Source organism: Echinops telfairi, unplaced genomic scaffold (genome assembly GCF_000313985.2).
Source record: "Echinops telfairi isolate 266 unplaced genomic scaffold, ASM31398v2 ScPeMD7_7427;HRSCAF=8465, whole genome shotgun sequence".
NCBI classification, from domain to species: domain Eukaryota; kingdom Metazoa; phylum Chordata; class Mammalia; order Afrosoricida; family Tenrecidae; genus Echinops; species Echinops telfairi.
In genome coordinates this window covers 4,851,379-4,871,639 of record NW_022111327.1, presented here as the reverse complement: position 1 = coordinate 4,871,639, position 20,261 = coordinate 4,851,379, and the positions used below count along the sequence as shown (strand labels likewise).

General features: G+C 45.0%; 1 protein-coding gene across 4 annotated transcripts in view; it reads left to right on the top strand.

The window, feature by feature from the left end:
• COL4A6 (collagen type IV alpha 6 chain) overlaps positions 1-20,261 on the top strand; it is a 426,646-nt gene that overhangs the window by 329,495 nt on the left and 76,890 nt on the right. For all 4 annotated transcript variants that reach the window (XM_045298535.1, XM_045298533.1, XM_045298532.1 and 1 more), the window contains exons 6-13: positions 5,173-5,289; positions 7,827-7,898; positions 9,601-9,636; positions 11,721-11,783; positions 12,925-12,960; positions 13,142-13,183; positions 14,132-14,224; positions 16,405-16,458. In XM_045298535.1, coding sequence (XP_045154470.1) covers positions 5,173-5,289; positions 7,827-7,898; positions 9,601-9,636; positions 11,721-11,783; positions 12,925-12,960; positions 13,142-13,183; positions 14,132-14,224; positions 16,405-16,458 — 513 coding nt within the window. The remainder of the gene's footprint in view (positions 1-5,172; positions 5,290-7,826; positions 7,899-9,600; positions 9,637-11,720; positions 11,784-12,924; positions 12,961-13,141; positions 13,184-14,131; positions 14,225-16,404; positions 16,459-20,261) is intronic.

Below are 20,261 nucleotides of genomic sequence, written 5' to 3'. Positions count from 1 at the left end.
CTTGTTTATCTTCAAGCCTTTAAGACCCCAGACGCTACATCTTTTGATAATCGGGCACCATCAGCTTTCTTCACCACATTTGCTTATGCACACATTTCTCTTCAGCAATCGTGTTGGGAAGGTGTCCATCTAGGAATGCCAATTTAATAGAACAATGTGTTCTTGCATTGAGTAAGTACTTGAGTGGAAGCCCCATGTCCATCTGCTACCTTAATACTAATCCTATAAATATATGCATGTAGATCTATTTCCCCACCCTCCTATATAAATATATTTACATATGTACATGTCAGTATTTAGACCTCTATAAATTAAGGTGACCAGGCATCCCACTTTTGGCGGGACAGTCCCGCTTTTTAACAATTTTTCCCACATCCTGCGGCGTTTTTTAAAAAGTCCCAATTTTTGGAAAGAATGCACGACAAGCTAGGGTATAAGGTTTTTGGTTGCCATGTGGCTATTTCACCAAGATATAAGTTTTATCAATGGTATCACACTTTACCAATGTTAAAATCTGGTCACCTTACTATAAATACCCTTTGTCACCTAGTTCTTTCCTCTATATCCTTTTACTTTCCTTCTGTCCCACTATCATACTCAGCCTTCATTTGAGTTTTAGTAATTTCTCTCGGTTACATTGTCCTTGCTGAATCCCTACCAGGCCTCACACACCCTCCTTGCAACTGATTTTGGATAACTTGTTGCTCCCCTGTCCCTGGGTTGGTCAGCACCACCTCCTTACCCCCGCCTCCCACTCCCCCACAACTCTTGGTCCCATTGTTTTCTCCTCCAGACTATTCATCCAGCCTATCGTATTTAGATAGATCTGTAGAGATAATAATATGCACCAGAAATCAATCCATAGCAAGATAGGCAAAGAATGAGAACACAGTGATGACAACAAAAATGAAAACCAATGACCCATAAAAGAATAAATTAATTAAAAGACAAAAAATTTTTTTTAAAGAGTGAAAAACCTGTAAATAGATCAAGGTCTGATTTTTTATCTCTAGGCATGTCCTTCAGTCAGGTCTGATGGGGTGCCACGCTCTGGGCCCAGAGTCTGTCCTTCATACTCCCTCAGGGTCTCCCTGCTCTGCTCCCACGGTTGCTCTGCCACATGCCTTTAGTGATTTGCCTCTGTGTTGCAGGGTCAGTCCGGGCCAGGCCTGACACTGAGTCTCCAGTGTTGTCCCCCTTAGAGCCCTGGGCCATCAAGGGACGGTGTATCTCGTAGTGGGATCAGCCATCACTCTGTGCATTGGCTGTTCAGAGTGGGGATATCGTCCTCCAGGCCTGGTGGGCCAGCATGTGCTCCACTCTCTCTTCCTCCCCCTTCATTTGCTCCCCTGTGCTCTGATCAGACATGCCCCTCTCCCCTAGCTACAGCTTCAGTGCCATCCCCTACAGTAAATTCTTCTGGGGGGAGGGGCAGTTAAACAACTGATTCTTATTGGCATCTTCCCCCACCTTCATGTACCCAGACCCATCAGGAAAAGACGAAATATGCCCAGGCCTTTTGAAAAAGTTACAAAGACTAATGTCTAGAAGAGTCCTAGCAAGTAAATCATGGTGTCACTCCGATAGTCAGTTTGAACATGAATGGGGAGTAGTCCTTTAATGATCATGGAACTCTTTGCATTCATCTTACGTGCTTTGGACATGCTATCAGGAGTGACCTGTGCCTGGAGAAGGACATCGTGCTTGGTAAACTGGAGGGGCAGTGAAATAGAGGAAAGACCTGAACGAGCTATGGCAGATAGGCTTCAACAATGGGCTCAGACATAGGGACAATTGTGAGGATGGCACACGACCCCGGAGTGTTTCCTTCTGTTGTGCTCTATGGGTCGCTACGGGTCAGAACTATGCCACCTAACAACAGTACAACTCTTTGCATTAAGGGGTGGGCCAGCCTTTTGGGAGAACAAACAAATGAGCATCCATCAAGATAGTCAACGGGAGAAAACATCGCCCAGGCTGGGAGTGCTCAAGCAGTTGAGGATATCAGTGTGGTGAGCTGGGGCCATTGGCATCCTCACGAAAGACCTGGGCATCGACTGTGCTCAGTTCAAGGACATTGTGAGCAGAGCTTTCCGAGTTGTCCTTTCCATGTCATGTTTAGCTTTGCCCATGGAGTCCATTTGCAACATTTGGCTGCCGAGACTTGTGAATGAACACGCCAGATTTCTCTCCACAAAGTGAACATGTGGACCGCACACCAAAGGAAAACATGTTCTTTGAAATCTGGATTCGGAGGAACATTTCTTTTCTGAAATACAGATCTTCCTATTCTGTCTCTACTTGGTTGACTTCCTACTCGGTCTCTTTGGGCTCTTTAAAGGAGAAACCATGGTTTTCTCCCTTAAAGAGGTAGACTGTCAGGGAGCGCTGTCACATGCATCTGCGAAATCATTCACGATGCCTGCACAAGGCATTGGGCCAGACATGCGGTGGTATGGAGAATTGAGAGAAAGTCGAGCTCAGCTCTGTGGCTTCTCCTTACTGACTTGTCTAGGAGTAAAAGCTTTATCATGAGGTAAATCCAATCTCTATAATTTCTAACAATAACACAATGCAGTAGGCCTCCTTCGTTTTTAAGGTTCACAAAAACTCTAGGTGGAGCCCTAAGATCCAACTGAGTGTGGAACACAGGTCTCACTGGCTCAAGACCTAATTGATCTACCCTCTTCTTGTGTTTGGAGGAAAAGGCATAGACCAGAATTCAATGGTTCATGTGAGAGAATGCAGATGAGGTAGGAAGCTGAAATACATACCTCTGGAATCCCGCAGGCAAGAAAAGAGATCAAGCAGACTCGAGTAAAACCTGTGGTACCCAAGGGATAAGGACCATGGCTAAGTACCGGGGATAAAACAGAACCAAGTCATAGGTGTCAGGAAGGCCCCTGGCTCTGAGCCAGCCCATGGTCTGGCTTTAACTTACTCTTGTTATCTTGCTCAGAGATAACCCTTTAGGTAGCCATTAGCAAGTGGCCAAGGCTAACCCTTTTGTATAGTGGCCTGCTTACCTCTCACAACTATAAGAACAATGAAAGGAAACAGAATTCTATGGATCATTTTCTCAGTATCTGACAGAAGAGCTCTGTGCTCTGGTGATTTGCAAAACTTCATTTGTGTATGGGACAGGTGCCCCTCAAATGGTTAAATCCATATGCCTGGTTGGCAAAAAGGAAGAGGGGTGTCCTTGTTTTTATTGCCCCGTTTCTATTTCTGTTCTCTCTTTGCCCAGACCCATTACACAACCCACCTTCACTAGATTGAAGCATATGTATTCCTATCCCCAAAAGCAGATGAGGGAGCCTGGCCCTGGAAAACTGTTGAACTCAGCCCAACTGTACAGAAGGATTATGAATGCAGTTTCAAAACTACTGCCTTAGTAGTGAGTCCAAACTCATGATGGAGAGAGTGGTCCCTGAGCAAAGCAACAGCCTGGTATCTAACCATGACAAAATGAGAGTGTGCGTGTAGTTATTCCAAGATTTGCTTCTTTTTTTACTGAGTAGTTGTGTTAGTGTGGGTAGACTAGAGAAACAAATTCATGGACACTCTCATATGTACAGGAAAGAGCTTTACATACAAGAGCAGTTGAATATTGAGGAAAGACCCCAGCCCAGTTCCCATCAAGCCCATAAATCCAATATTAGCACATATGTCTGATATCAATCTGTAAAGTCCTCTTCAGACTCACAAAACACATACAGTGATGCTGAATGCATCCAATGGAGGTAGAGGCATCTCAGCACTGACAGGGGTCTCCACATGGCTCCTCCATTTCTCAGGACATGGGGTCTATCAGTGTAGTGCCATGTGCCTTGTCAGTAGAGCGTCACTCAGGGAATGAGCAGAGAGAGAAGTGTCTTCTGCCTCCAACGAGGAAAATACAGGAGTTCCCAGAATTCTCAGGAGAAGGCCATGCCCACGCAGAGACCTCATTGGCTATGACCTGATTGACAGACTAGATTCCACCCCTTCATTCTTAATCCTCTCAAGTCCCAAATTGACACCAGATTATCTAACTACCACAGCAGTTTACCTCCAACTGAAATCCCAGGAAATGAGGAGGTACTGTGAGAATTTCTTCTGTTCTGCTGATCAAAATCCAGCATCACACCCTCTGCAAAGTTTCCAATATAAAAACCATGCTAGGCTGACCCAATTTCCAGTTTGGTATAAAGAATCCCAAGGGCTGGAATGACTTCCTGCTGGTAACAGTTAACCTGCCAGACAACTAAGCCCCATCTTAGTGTGTCTTTGTGCCCTGGAAAGATGAAGTTGCAGCTCTGTGTATATCCCATTTGTTTATACTTTATCCCTTGAGTTTCAGCTTGTATTCTATTAAAGCATTGATCTTTTGGGGAAGGGTAACCCTGAACTATCATGAGCCTTCTATACCAGAGTATAAAGGAAAGATATAGCAACATATGTTTGGTTTGTGATCCAAGGATTATAAATAATAAAATTCAAATCCAAAGGAGGGAATGGTATCAGAGCTTAAATTGTGTACGCCTGGTTTACAGAAGGCTATGGATGACAGTGGAAGCCCAAATCCATTCCCAGGGGCTCCACATGGATTATGTCTCCAGTGAATCCCCTCTGACCATAGTCCAAGGATGTGAATAGCCTTGCTATGGTACATGGAGCATTATAAAGTCAATGATGGCAGATGTAGTTAGGCTAAAACGTAATACCTTATCATGTAATCTCCTTTTTTGACCCATTTCTAAGTTGTTTCTGTTTTTAATGTTTTCTGATTTCTCTTTGAAGTTTTTCTGTATTTGTCTAGTCATTGTCATTGTTTGCTTGCTTTGTATGATTTTGCATGATTGTGTTTTTTTGTGTGTGATTTTCTATATAGGGGTGGATCTAAAGAAACAATAACTGGATATGGGTATGATGGAGGATGGGGCAAGAGGCGTGGGAGCTAACAACAATGAGTATAAGAAGAAAATGTTCTGAAATTGATTCTGGTGATGATTTCACAAATCTTAATATGACTGATCAATTAAATTATATGATATGTGAAATACAGTTTACTAAAACTGGTTTTTTTTAATAGCCTAAGTCTGGGGCTAAGGCAGTGAACAAGGAGTTGGAATTTGACAGCATACTTGGCTTCTCTTATTGTCGAGCTGACAGTCTTTTCTCTCTAAACAGGGCCACCCTGGACAGCCAGGGCCCAGAGGCCCACCTGGTCTGGATGGCTGGAATGGAACTCAAGGAGCAGTTGGATTTCCGGGCCCTGATGGCGACCCTGGCCTTGTTGGACAACCTGTATGCTGCCAAATCTTTGTCCATCATTTCAAATTGTGTTGCTTGCCTCCAAATGTACCCTCTTATTGCTTATCTAGAGACTTCGTTTAACCACTTGTGGGAGAGCCACCATAGCCCCTTAGTTAGTGGCCAACAGCATTCCAACATAAAAAGTATGAAGAACAACAACCAGCTCAACAAGGTTTACACCTGCTATACTACTTAGGATTTTTTTTTTAAAGATGACACTTTTAGAGTTGGCAAGGTTGTTAAAGGCTGTAGTAAACTTCTGAGCAGAGTACATACTTGGGCTATTTGGCATGTTCCCACATCAGAAGATATAGGGAAATACAGTAATTGGAAGATTACCATGGAATTAAGGAAGCTCAAAGAAGAATTCAAAGGACTTGACAAGCTTGGTCTAGACCACAGGTTCTTATTCCCTTCAGGGAATATTTGGCAATTTTTAATTGACATTTTTGGCTGTCACAACTGGTATCTAGTAAATCAAAGCCAGAGATACTGCTGAACAGTTATAGTTCAATCCACAGGGCACCTTCCCCTAGCCAAAAAGAAGAATTATCGGGCCCAAAGTATCAGCAGTAACAAGATTGAGGAACTGTATACTGGTAGAGGTTGCCCCTCCGTCATAGGTCTTGGTTGGAGGATTAAGCAGTCACTTCATCCCGTATATTTAATCTGCTCCTCTGGATTATAGGTTCCCACGTGATTTGGCCTACCACCACATTTTCAGAAAAATAATTACTCAGCATCCCCTGACAATTAAAAACGTTTGTACTGTAGCCTAAAATCCAGGATAAAGTGTGGGTAGCTGTTTTTGCAGCCCACTCCCCTTCCAGTGCCCCACTTTGGGAATCACTGATCTATAGTAACCCCCCCCCCAAAAAAAAAAAAAAAAAACATAGTAACATCGAGTCAATTATGACTAATAGTGACCCTATGGAGGGCTCCAAGCTCTTTATGGGAGCAGACAGCTTCATCTTTCCCTTACACTATGGCTGGTAGGCTAAAACCACTGGCTTTCTGGTTACCCAACAGCGCCATCAGGGTTCCTATTCATCTAAATAGTGCTCAGATATTTGGATCTAATGGATCTCTAGTCAATATCATATCCTTTCAAGGCTACTTTTCCAGATGGTTGGAAAGATAAAAATAACATATTTCAAGCCCATTCCTAATTTCCATTGAAATCTTCCCAAACTAACAAGGGTACTGATGTGAAAAAAGGAGCTAGAAGTCACACAACCCATTAGATTCAATAACAACATTAAGTAACAACATTAAGTAACAACATTAAGTAGCAACATTAAGCAGCAACATACCCTTCAGGGACCGTGTGATGAGTGTGGGTATGGGTGTATAAATCCGTGAGAAAGGGAGATCAACAGAGAAAAAACACAAGCCTTAGATTGGCATAAAGGACCTTGGCATCTAAGGACTGAACCAATATGGGGGAGGGGAGGGGGAGATATGCTCCTCATGGAATGAACCATGTTGAGTCACAAAGGCCTCAGGCCATTGCCATGGCAACCTGGGAGGAGTGCAACAGCCATCTGTTAGGAGCAAAACAGTCAAATGCTGCTCTGTAAAGAGGGGAGAAGTCTTATGGTAAACAAGGTCTGATAGACAAGGGCAGAACTTCATCTTGCCCAACCTCTCAACCACCCATCAAGCCTAAATAGGAACTTGGATCTTCTTTTACTAAGCTGAGCCTTACATCCTGCTGTATCCTGAGCTGATCTCCATCAAGTGATCCAATGCCAGTAAGTGGTCATTAGAATTAAGGGGAACAGCTGATTAAAACGTTAAAATGGAGGGTATGGCAAAAAAATGGGGAAAAAAGAATTAAGGAGAAACAGGCAGTGTTAGTACAGAATGGGTTTGTGTTTGTGGGGCCACATTGTTGTTCTAAGTATTAAAGTTGACTGGAAAAAAATAAAATGTCATGATGGCCAGGAGGTACAAGTACAAACTAGACCGAACTCACTGCCATCGAGTCGATGCTGACTCAGAGCGACCCTATAGGACAGAGTAGAACTACGCCTCTGGGTTTCTGAGTCTGACTGTTTCTGGAAGCGGAAAGGCCCAGCTGTCTCCCGCAGAGCAGCTGGTGGTGGCCTCAACCCCCAATCTTGTGGTTAGCCACTCAGTGGGTAACCAAGATGCCACCAGGGCTCTATTGTTTGGTAGTGGGGACCCTGAGCAACAGCCCTGGTGGTATAGTGATCACACAATGGATTGCTAACCATGAGGTATGCAGTTTGAAACCACCAGCCACTCCTTAGGAGACGAATGAGCCCCTCTACTCCCATAAAGAGTTGGAGTCTCGGAAACCCAGAGAGGTAGTTCCATCCTGTCCTATCAGGTCACGACGAGTTGGATTGACTCAATGGGAGTAAACATGTGTGTGTTGAGCATAGTCCCTTGGACTACATCAATTCAAGGTCTTGCTGTTCCATCCTCTCTCTGACCAGATCAGACTATTCACAAAACACTCGGTGTGCATTTCCTCACAACTTTTTTCTTATTTTACTCAGGGGATCAATGGACAGAAAGGTACTAAAGGTGACCCTCCTCTTATTTCTCAAGTGACTCTCAAAGGAATGAAGGTAAGCCCCTCCAAGGCAGATAGCTGAGTAGGTTATAGACCAAGTTCCCTGGGATTGGGCCCTACCACCAATGAAAACCTTCCTAGAACTAGCATGTGCCTCTCTCTCTAAAGAGTAGACCAAGTTGGAGCTAAAAGGATCTGGAAGTCTTGGTGGTGGAAACATTGACAGGCTTGCAACTCTATTGTCCAAGAGATTGGCACGGTAGTATCTATGGCAAGAAAGTAGGAGACAGATCAGCAAACCATTGGTTTGCATGAGTGTCGTTGTCTGTGACAAGATGAGACAGTTCTTGGGAGTCACAGAGCTTTGATCTGCTTGAGACCCCTTGGTGTCTGCACAGCTCGCTCTGAAGTCATACATGTCTCTGCCCACCTCCGCAGGGTCCCCAAGAGATCCAGGCCCCCCTGGTCCCTGTCCCTGCCCAACAGCCCATGACCTTAGCGAGACCACCAGCTGTCTGTGCTCAGTATGCATCCCGTCTGCAGCTGACTGGAAACCTGCCTCTCTCCCCAGCGCTGACAAGAACCTTCTTTATTCAATCGTGTGTGCTTGTCCCCGGGGTGTGTGGCGCCTGATATCCAGTGATGCTTCAGTAAACTCTGACTTCAAATGATTGGCCCTCCTCACTCGCCGGGTGGGAAGGGGGCCTATCCTTTGTCCTGCTGGCAGATGGGTAGCTCTCTGTGCACATCTGCGGAGGGGAACGGCAGCAAGGCCACTCAGCTCACTGCAAGCATCATTCTGTCCTACCTTCATGCACAGCATCGGGGGTATTGGGAAGCACTTTAGAAAGGGATGATGGGGCAGGGTGGCTGAAGAACCAGAGAAGATGATGGGGTTTGGGTCCGTGGCTACAGGTGCCATAGCATCAGAGAAAATGGTAAGTGGTAGAAAGCAATGCGTGCTTGTCACACTCATACATTTGACAACCAGGTAACCTGCGCTATCCTGAGATGATGTGACGTGCTCAGAGCCACACTGTCAATTTACTAGAATGCTAAAACCCAGGCTGCATTCTTTCCCTTGCAGGCAAAATCTGTGTTTTGACCAGAAGCCAAGTAAGGGAGAATAGCAGGTCTCCAAGTATGGCCATTGTCTAAACAAGCATTGATTAAATGGTTTTGCCAAAAATAAAAATTTTAAATCCACGAGACCCTGGATCCAATGGGGAACACAGCAATTTCCACGAGATGGTTGTATTACAGATTCATACAGTGACTTGAGATGCTGCAAAGTAATTAAAATGTAATCAGAGACTCTATGCTCTGTTGCCTCTCCCTTGAAATGTCTGATTTGCATTGTGCACATATGGGCCCAGATTCTCTGGGGATGAAGGAACACGGGAAGGTAGCTTTGCTTGCCTCCAGAAAGAGCAGGAAAATCACCAGGCTGCAGAAGCAGTTTCTAATTGATAAGTTCCCAGCAAAGGTGAAAATTAATTAATCCACAGAAAATATGCAATCCTGCTCAACCAAGGCTATAAGATGTGTCTTCTACAGTCCAGATTTTTCTTAGGGGGGAGGGATGATTGAATCAATCCAATTTATGCATTTCTTAAAACTCAAGACCTTGACGGAGTCGTCTAAGCTCCAGCAAGACATTTCTGTCCCCAGGAAAACTTAGGTTGGTTGTTTATAGAATAGCACAGACGCGATGTGTTCATCTCTTGTGTCCTGCCTCTCTCTTGTCTGTTTCTTAGGGGGATCCTGGGCAGCAAGGACTGGACGGAAGCACTGTAAGTTGTCACTTAGGTTAAGGAAATCTCAGTGGTCAACAGTCACAGATGGGGCCTTTTTATTCTCTCCATGGTCACACAGGAGCCTGGTGGCACAGTGGTTAAGGGCTCAGCTGCTTACCGGAAGGGCAGCCGTTCGAACTCAACAGCTGCTCCAAGGTAGAAAGATGTGACCACATACTTTTGTAAAGATTATAACCTTGGGAACTCTGTGGGAGCAGTTCTCCTCTGTCCTATGATTCAGAGTCAACACAACAGCAATGAGTTTGCTCTGGTTTGGATCCATAGTGTTCTAAGATCATTCCGGGGGAGGGGGTGGAACTAGAGTGGGTTACATGATTGACATTTCCCAGATGAGAATGGAATAGGAAGATGGACTGTCTACCTCAAGTCACATGACAAACAGACTTTCAGATGTTCGAGGCAAGGGACAAAATGGATAGCCTAGGATAGATTAGAAGAGACATGCACCTTGCATTTGGGAGGCATTTACTAAGCTTGCAATGAGTTCTGAATGTTACAGGATATGTTTCTTTGCAACATATTTCATTCATTCACATATTTTTATTTTGGGGACTCTTGATAATAGTGAATCCACGAAAGGCTCCAAGTTGTATTAATAAAACCTTTATCCTCCTTGAGAGTCTACATTGTCATCGCTTTCCTTGAAATACCATCTGAAAAGCCCCTTCTGCCTGCCTGCCTCCTTTCCTTTCTTCCCTTCTTGTCTCCCTCCCTCCCTCCCTCCTTTCTAGTTCCTGGCCTTCCCTACTTGGCTCCCTTCCTTCCTCCAGTGTTGAACAGGTATTGAGCACCTACTTTCATCGCAATGCTAGGAGTAGTCCCTTAAGCAATGTACCCCTGGTCTCTACCCTCCTCCCTCAGGCTGTGAAAAACTCACAGGAATGTGACCTAAGAAGTGCACAGCAGCTGTGAGGAAGAGATGCTGTCCTCCAAAGGATAGCTGATGGGAGACTGGGTTGAAGATAGAGAGGGTAGCTTCTGAGACGTGTGGATGATAACTGTGTGGATGGAAAAGGAAAGAAGTTTTCTTTGTAAATCGAGAGAGTAGTGTGAGAACAGGTAGGCATAAAGAGAAGGTGTGCCAGCCCCTGGGAAAGCAGAGCTGAGTAAGAGCCAAGGCTACACCGGTGCCCTAGAGCTCACCAACATTAGTGTGCTCTTCATGAAATTTGTAGAATAACCACCACTATAACTGCTGCCTCGTTTCTCTTAAGGATCCACTGCCCTACCCACAAAAGAAAAGTGTTTATCTACCTAGACAGTCATGATACCCAGGCCCCTTAGATTTGCGAAGGGTGTGGTTGGAGGCTTGTAAGAAATATGTGCTCAGGAAGGACACCAAAGATGATCAGTGACTTTGGAAAGCAGTGTTCATCCCTGCGAAGCTTTTCAACCCTCACTTTGCCTACCGCTTATTTTAGTATGCCTTTCAAAGCACTTGTTTCCCTAAATACAACAGGATGCCTCTCATTAGCTAGACTTCAAAATGTATTGCTAGTTTTCCTTTTTGATGTCAAGTGTATATTCATGGGCACTCACACATCGTATTTGCTGAGTTTGCGCGCACGCACACGCGCACACGCACACACACACAAACACACACAATCTTGTACAATCCAAATCCCTGTTAAGGTTTAGAACATGACCGTCACCTCAGAAAAGCTTCCTCTGGTGCCTTTTCAGTCAATCCCTGCCACCACCCCACCACAAAGGCAACCTCTGTACTGATTTTTTCCTGACAATAGAGCAGTTGTCCCTGTCTTAAAACTTTCTTTCAAGGGACTAATGCAAGACTCAGCGTTTTGGCTCTGACTTCGTTAATTTCACAGATTATTTTTGAGGTCTATCTGCATTGGTTCATGTGTCAGTAGCTTCTTGAGTAGTTATTTTATTATCTGAACATCTCCTGCTTTATTTGACCATCCTTCTATCATTTTTCCCCACTATCTGAATAAACGTGCTATGAACATTCTTGTACAGTTCTTGTAGACGTAAATATTTCTGTGTCTCTTGGGTCTCTGTCTTGCTGTTTGAACTCAGTTAAAATTTGCTTTTTTTAGGGTCCAAAAGGAATGTCTGGATTTCCAGGAGCTGCAGGACCTCGAGGACCCCCAGGCATTCAAGTAAGACTAACTGAAGTTTAGAGAGAAGCCTTTGTGGTGTAGTGGGGTACGTGTGGGGCTGCTAACAAAGGTCAGCAGTTCAAAAGCACCAGTCACTCCTCAGGAGAAAGGTGAGGCCTTTTACTCCCGTCAAAAGTGACAGTCTCAGAAACTCATAGAGGCAGTTCTACCCGGACCTACAGGGTCACTGTGAGTCAGAATCGACTCAACGGCAGTGAATCTGTTTTGGTTTGGTTTTGGTTTTTGGTTAACCAAAGTCTAATATGTGGTCCTTGTGACTATACTTTCCCCATCATGGAGTGAATGTGCGTATGGAACAGTAGACCTTCCCCATGGAAAAGGGAAGGCTCCCTTCTTAGAGGCTGGAAGTGGAACATGTTCTTGCTAGCTCAGCCTAAAGTCTAGCCTGGGGATGGCAAATACCAGGCACATCTCTGACTACCTTCTCTGTCCTCACCCGTGACAAACACTGCTGATTGATCAGACCACCATCACCACCTACCTGAACCCAGAAGAAGGTTCAAAAGTATTCTCGCAAGATGTTTGAGCAGTTCCTACCTATCTCTTTGATACCTAGCCTATTTGCCATCAAGGAGCCCTGGTGGCATAGTGGTTACGAGTGGGGCTGCTAACTGCAAGGTCAGCAGTTTGAAACCACCAGCTACTCCACAGGAGAAAGATGGGGCTTTCTACTCCCAGAGATAGTTAGAGTCTCAGAAACTCATAGACACAGTGCTCCCCTGTCCTGTAGAGTTGCTATGAGTTGGCATCAACTTGAAGGCAGTGAGAGAGGTGTAAGAATTATTTAGCCAGTCATCTCGTTGGCTTAGAGAACTTCGTGTCCCCAGATTTTTCTATCTCTAGGGTATGAAATCAAACCTCTTGTTACTTTGGCTTAGATCATCATATTCAAATTTTGGATCAGGGGGAATGACTACGGAAGCGCTTCACTGCCTTAGGGCGAATGTAGTGATCAGGCCAATTTGTGGGGACCTCAAAGGAGAGGAATTAGACTTGCTACAGCCAAGCCAGGCTAACCCACATGTTGGGAGGTTTGATCCCCAATGGCCCCCAACTGAATAAATAGTCTTCGGGGCTGCAACTAACAAGTGCTAACACTTTTCTATTTTTTGACATCTAGGGTCTTCCCGGTGCCCCTGGAGTCCCTGGCCCAGATGTAAGTACGCTTTATCTTGAGGCAACTGAGCACTCACCCTTAAGTGTTCGGGCCTACCCCAAGACATACTGGTTTGGTTACACTTACGTTCTGGTAAAAGGGTCTCGTTCCAATGATCTAAGTTCCTGGAGCTTGTGTTGTAATTGATTTTGTTTTTCCTCCCTGCATTCCTGTGCCCCAGGGGAATATGGGGTTAGGTTCCCAAGGAGAAAAAGGAGTCAAGGTAAATCGATTTTGGAAAATACAATCTGCATTCCATCAGCTCCCCTTGCAAAAAAAAGTCCCTGGCTACCTGCATGTGGCTGGCATGTAAGGGATGTTCGCTTTGGGAAATGAGCATTCCCCAGCCCACATGGGCCATCCTCTAGTGGGATAGATCCCTTGAGGGCTGCTTGTGCGCTTGCCCCACATAAGCTGCTGTTCCCCCTGTTCCCTGCTTGTGAAGTGCATGCGTCCTGCCAGCATTCTGTCCACCTGGCGAGATTCTCGTGCTTCCACCTGGGCATTCCCCTGGTGTTTTGTAGGTGGTGTCACCTTCTCGTTCCATTTCTCTGCCTTTGCCCTTTCTTCTTCCTTCTCCTCTCCCTCTCTCCTCATTCTTCTCTCTCCCTCTCTCATCCTTCGCCTCTCTTTCATTATTCCCTTTGATGTCCCTCTGCACAAATTGCATGGTGACTTGGGAGAGCCTCAATTGAGGGTGGGAGCTTGTCTTTCCCACCCTTCATGGCTGCCTTTTGTGGATTTCATCGCCCTCTGAAAGAGCACGTCTCCCCCCCATCTCCCCACCCCCACTGCCCAGTGTTTCAATATGGCCTTCACTTTCCTCTGCTTGCACTCTTGGCAGGGTTTGACCTGTGTTGCCAAGAGGTGGCTATTAGCCTTTCTCAAACGACCCTTTTTTGCTTTCTTCTAAACACCCTCTCCTGCATGACTGTTGCAACCATGACCCTGTGGTGTCCTGCCATTCGTCCCGCCTCCTCCTCCTGCACTAAGGAGACAAAGTGGTTTTGGACAGGATGGTTCTTGGCCCTTGAGGCCAAGCTGAATGTGAAGAGGCCAAAGTGATGGACATTTGACTTGGCCAATCACATTCAGAGGAAGAAATCACATCCCTCTGGAGAAATAACCTGTGAGGCTTCTGCTTTTCTCAATGTTTCCCTTGGTCTTTCAGGGTGATGTGGGCCCCCCTGGACCTGTTGGACTACCGCCATCTACCGGAGAACTGGAGTTTATGGGGTTTCCAAAAGGGGAAAAGGGGTCTAAAGTAGGTGAACACTTTTTTTTAAAATAGGAAAAGTTAGTAAGCCTTTTTCTATAAATACTCAACTCAGATAAGTAGACTACACTGGAAGAAGAAAGACAGGGTTCTGAATAATCATGGATTTTTCTTTGGAAGTGAGATCAGAAACCATCTTTGTTTTGTCCCTCGAGAAAGGCCATCTAAAAATCTTAAGTGTGTTTGCTGGCTTGTGGCTATGAGTGTGTGTAACTGAGTTTCAGAATATTCCTCTAAGGGTTATTTTCCTGTGTTTCCATCATGCAGATTCAATTCAAGATCCTGAATAACATTTTAAAATGAGTTGCTTTGTTTCCTTCTTAACTCTGTTTATGTAATCTTCCCAATGTTTTCTTTATGTATGGTGCCCTTAAAGAACTTCCCACACACATGTACACACACACAAAATCAAATAATGCCATCGAATTGATTCCAATTGATAATGACCCTATGTGACAGGCTCAGACGTTTCCAAGACTGTAACTCTCTATGACAGGGGTCCTTAAACTACAGCCCGCGGGCCACATGTGGCCCACTGTGGACATTTATCCAGCCCGCTGGGTGTTTTTGCACCGTTTTTTTAACTTCAAAATAAGATATGTGCAGTGTGCATAGGAATTTGTTCATAGTTTTTTTTAACGATAGTTCGGCCCGCCAACGGGTCTGAGGGACAGGGAACTGGCCTCCTCCTTTTCCCAAGGCTCTGTTGGTGATTTCGAACAGCTCACCTTGAAGTTAGCAGCCCAACATGTAACTACTATGTTGCTTTTGGATTATCTCCTTAAAGTAGTTCTTTGTTCTCAAAACATAACCCAGAAAATAGACTATACATCACCCAGTGGCAGTAGATGCTATAATTCTCCTGAACTGAATGACCTATTTAATAGATCTAAGGAGCCCTGGTGTCACAGTAGTTATATGTTGGGCTGGGATCTGCGTGGCAGGCAGTTCAAAACCACCAGAAGGTCCTTGGGAGCTTTCTACTCCTGTAATCTGTTACACGGTCTTGGAGTCCCACAGTGGGGTCGCTATGAGTCAGCATTGACTTAATGGCATTTTTGTTTGGTTTGGGTTATAGACTAATTTGTGACATTATATCATCCATATTTGTAGGTCAATGAATGTATCTTAAATACATCGGTGTAAGAAAGGTTGTGTTTGGGTGACTCTGTGCTATTACAGTTTGAATAACCCTTTGGGTTACTGTTCCTTTGCACACAGAAGGTTGCTTTAGCCTGTATTACCTTCCTCTTCCTTCTGGGATATCCCTTAAATTCTGTTACTCTTCCCACATTCCTAGGGCCCCATTTCTTTACTTTTGTCTTTGTGGAAGGAAGAGCTTCAGGCTCCCTCCAGACTTAGAGGAAGTGACCACTAGGTTAGGAACAGCCTGGTAGCAGAAGAGGTATTGCTTGCCTCCCTGATCATTCCCAAACCTTCTGGAACTCTTTCATGGCTCATGTAAATTTACCTACCAGGGATGACCAGTTAAATGTTGTATATCACCTAGTCAAATTGTGATTGTTTTCCTCTTTCCCAAACCTTTGATTCCTTTGTAACCTGTCATTTGCTACAGGGATTTCCACTCTACAGCTTCTTTCACTAAGAAGAAAACAAATGATTTTTTTTTCTGCTTCCCAATTAGCCGGGTTCCCTTTTAGAAAGTGTTCTTTCCTTGTGTGGTCCTTGATCCTTCCTACAATCTCAATCTCTCTCTCTCTCTCTCTCTCTCTCTCTCTCTCTCTCTCTCTCTCTCACACACACACACACACACACACACACACACACACACACACAGTGGCCCTAATAGGAAAGAGCACAACTGCCCCATAGGATTTCCAAGGCTTTAAACCATTATGGAAACCAACGGCTACATGTTCCTCCCACAGAGCAGCTGGTGGGTTTGAACCCATGACCTTTCAGTTAGCAGCTGATTGCTTTAACCACTGCATCACGAGGGCTCCCCAGTATCACAAAGGGCTCCTGACAATAAGACATCTTAGCATAGTCACGAGTTTCAGAGCCAGGGACTCGACACCACTCTAATCATGATACCCCATTGGCTCCCCATGTTCCCAGCCCCAGGAATTTGAGAGAGCCAGCCAACTGTATGTTCACTGCTCCCTGCTCCCTGCTGCTGCTCACTAATCTTTGATTGACTTTTTCAGGGTGAACAAGGGCCTCCGGGTTTCCCAGGCATAAGTGGTCCTCCCGGCCTCCCGGTAAGTCTCTCTGTATGGGTCAACCTATAACCAAGGGTCTGCTTGGACAAAACTGTTAGCACTAGAAGGCCAACAAAGCGAAATACAAACCTCTTCTGGGGATCCTTGTAGGGAATTCCATCGTCTTCAGGAGGCATTTCAGGAAACGTTCTGGTTTGTCAAGCCCGTGAGGCTCAGCTTCGGTGAGGCTCAGGCTTTAGAGTCAAGACAGGCGTAGTCTTGACTTTTGCTGTCACCAATTTCTAACTTTGTGATTTTGGACAGATTCATGAACTTTTCTGAACCATCATTTTTATATATCTAAATTTTTCCCTAAAGGGCTGGTAGTGGGGTGGTTATGAGAGGTAAATGAGACTATCTCATTTTTCAACATTTCATATTTGTGACAATAGTAAAAACATCTCTATGACTATTTTGTACATCAATGACAAAATGTGAGGTAAGCGCAAACACTGATGGTTAAGAGTATAAATCAGCTTGTCTGGGCCAAGATTCGCAGTGGTTTGGCAGTTATGTAATAATGAAATTTGACAGTTCTGTGCTGATGTAATTTGGTAGCTGTGTCATGATACCTCCACTTTGTAATTTGATATGACAACCCTCCATTTTTCAGAGAACACCAATTTTCACATAGCAACTTTGTCTATGGAATCCAGCCATGTGTATAAGTGAAGAGTGGGTTTAATCTCTATTTTCACATTCATCTCTACCTTTGTATCTTAGACGCTTTGATTCAATAAATAGCTTGTCAGGGCTCCAATATGCACACTATGAAGTGGCTGGAGGGCAACTAACGACAACAGCAGCAACATACGCCAAGCAATCCGCTGCACTCTGAAGCTACAACTGTAAATAAGTGAACACTTTGCCTCAAGCAACATTCTATTCTAATTTGAGTGGAAGGGGACAGACATTGGCAAGTAAACAAATGAGTTAATAACTGTTTCACGTAAACCCCAAACGCTATTGTGATTCTGACTCACAGCGACCCTCTAGGTCAGAGTAGAACTGCTCCTGCAGGTTGCCAAGGCTGTAATTTTTATGGGAACATCTTTCTGCCTCAGGGTAGCTAGTGGTTTCAAACTGCTGACCTTGCAGTTGGCACTGTATTATCAAGGCTCCTCTTTTTAAACCAAACCACTCTCATCGAGTGGATTCTGACTCAGTCTGACCCTATAGTTTCACATAGTGTGAAGTAATGTGTTGTCAGTTGCTATAGAGTCAATTTGACTCGGTGCGCCCATGTGTACAGAGTAGAACTATATTCCATAGGGTTTTCAAACCTTTTAGAAGCAGATCACTGGTCTCACTTCAAAACACCCTTGGTAGATTTGAACCACTAACCTTCCAACTAGTAGTCCAGTAGTCAACCACTAGTACCACCAGAGGGACTCTCAATGATTTATAAAAGTTTGTTTAAAAAAAAAAAGAAGTTTGTGTGTGTATGGGGGGGGTTCCCCTCAAGAATAAAGTGGTTGGAATGCAGATTCCGATTAGAGTGGGCTACTTTGGAAAGAGCGTCGAGAAGAGTCTCTGAGAATGTGATGGTATGAAACGAGACCTGAGTATTATAAGGGAGCCAGTCAGCTGAAGACTAGGAAGAGTTTTCAGGCAGAATGATAGTATCAGCACAGCAACTCATTAGCGAGCACTTAATATGAGATATTGAATCCATATTCAAATTCATCAGATCATCTCATGAATATATGTTCTGACAGTTGAGTTTGAATCAGGATCCAAACAAGACCCACGCCTTGAATCTGGCCGATATGTTCCTTAAAGCACAGTGGGTGTTTTGAAGGGAAAGTTACTGAGGTGTCCCGGGTTAGGGTGAGCCCAAATGAGTAAGCTGGGCTGGATAGGGACTCCAGTGCTTCCCTACAGTTCTTGGCAACATGTTGGCTTTTCCAGGTGGCCAAAAACCCTGGTCAGTGGAGCCAGTGACACAAGTGGCTTGCATGATGATCCCTATAGAGGCATAAAGACTCATCTGCTTATTGGCCCTCAATTTTAATTGTTTCTTTATGTAATGAGTCAAAGAGAAAGAGAATCCTTGTGTTAGAGATGAGAGACCTTGGACTTGAGGCCCAATTCCACCTCTGGGACTTTGGGCAAGTCATTGAACACGCTACATATCTGTCATACGGCACTGCTCACAGCTACTGTTTTGAGGCCTAGTGGACAATGTATGTGAATACCGCCCCCTATCCTCCAGTTTCTTCTGGTCCCAGTAGTAGTGGTGTTTTCATCTCTTTCCAAACCAAAACCAAATTCACTGCCATCCAGTCAATGCTGACTTTGAGAGACCCCTCCCGTGGGTTTCCAAGACTGTCACTGTTTACAGGAGTAGAGAGTCTTTCTCAGAGCTGTTGGTGGTTTTGCACTGTTGACCATGCGGATCGCAGCCCAACTCAGAACCATTATGCCATCAGGGCTCCCTCATAAAAGCTATGCTGTCTATCTGAACTGCTAATCACCTAGCCACATGCGGTTTCCGAGCCCTGCAAATGTGACTCATCTGATTAGAGACGGAGACCTGCTGGGACCGTGGTTATGCTTCAGGCTGCTAACTGCAAGGTCAGCAGCTTGAAACCACCAGCTTCTCTGTGGGAGAAAGACAGGGCTTTCTCCTCCCACGAAGAGCAAACAGTCTCAGAAACACACAGGGTCAGTTCTGCCCTCGTCCTGTAGGGCTTCTGTGAGTCGCCATCGACTTGATGGCAATGAGTTTGGTTTCAGAGAGTTTGTAAGCATACAAAGAGCCCTGCTGCTACTGGGGTCTGGGTATTGGGTTGCTCGCTATAAGGGTGATGGTTCAAAGCCATCAGGGGTTCAATGGGAGACAGATGAAGCGCTCTGCTCCCATAAAGATTTAGTCTCATTACGTGTCAGAATGGACTCAATGGCCGTGGGAACTGAGTAAGTGTCAAATAGATCCTAAAACTGCCCCTGTGGGTTTCTGAGAGCGTACATCTTCAAGGGAGTAGAAAGCCTCATCGTTCTCTCTTGGAGCAGCTGCTAGTTTCAAAGTGCAGACCTTACGGTTAGCAACCCAACGTGTAACCCCCTATGTCACCAGGGCTCCTTGTATGGCATAATATATGAATGAATGTAAACCGTCTCGTTCGTAATTTTCCCTTGGTTACCTGTTGAAATGACAATGTGTATGACATAATAGGGTACACCTGATACATTACATTTCATCACACCTGGTGATGGCAGTGAGCTGAGAACTTAGTGTATTTTTACGTTTTTAATGTGGCTTTTAGAAAATGGAAAATAACAGAGTAGTCCATATTATATTGCTCTTAGATAGCACTGCTGAACTAAGCAAATGGACTTTGGGATGAGGTTGGCACCTTTCTTTGTAGAGCATTTACACATAAAGCCTCTTCACCTCACATCAGCCCTGAGGGTGAGGCAAGGTGGGTCTGGCTTATCTATTTGTACTGAGGAGGACCCCACTGCCCAAAGGGCTGAAAACGCTTGTCCAGAGTCACACAGTCCAGAATCCTTAGCTAAGCAGAGAGGAGTTCAGCTCTCTGGAGTGCTAGCCCATTCAAGGCTTTTCCCCAATACCATACTGCCCCCTGCTGTCCAGTCCGTTCCCGTCAGGGTGACGGTGGTGTTTTCGTCTCTAAAATGCGTACGAAATGATTTTCTGGGTCTCGAGTGTTCATTGCTTCCTCCCTAACTCCCCTTCCTTCCGGGTTCTTCTGCAGAGGCTGTTCTCTTCCGAAATTTCAACCCAGTCCCCTTTGTCCTGTAAGAGAGAGATAAGCGAACGGATGGCAACACACGGT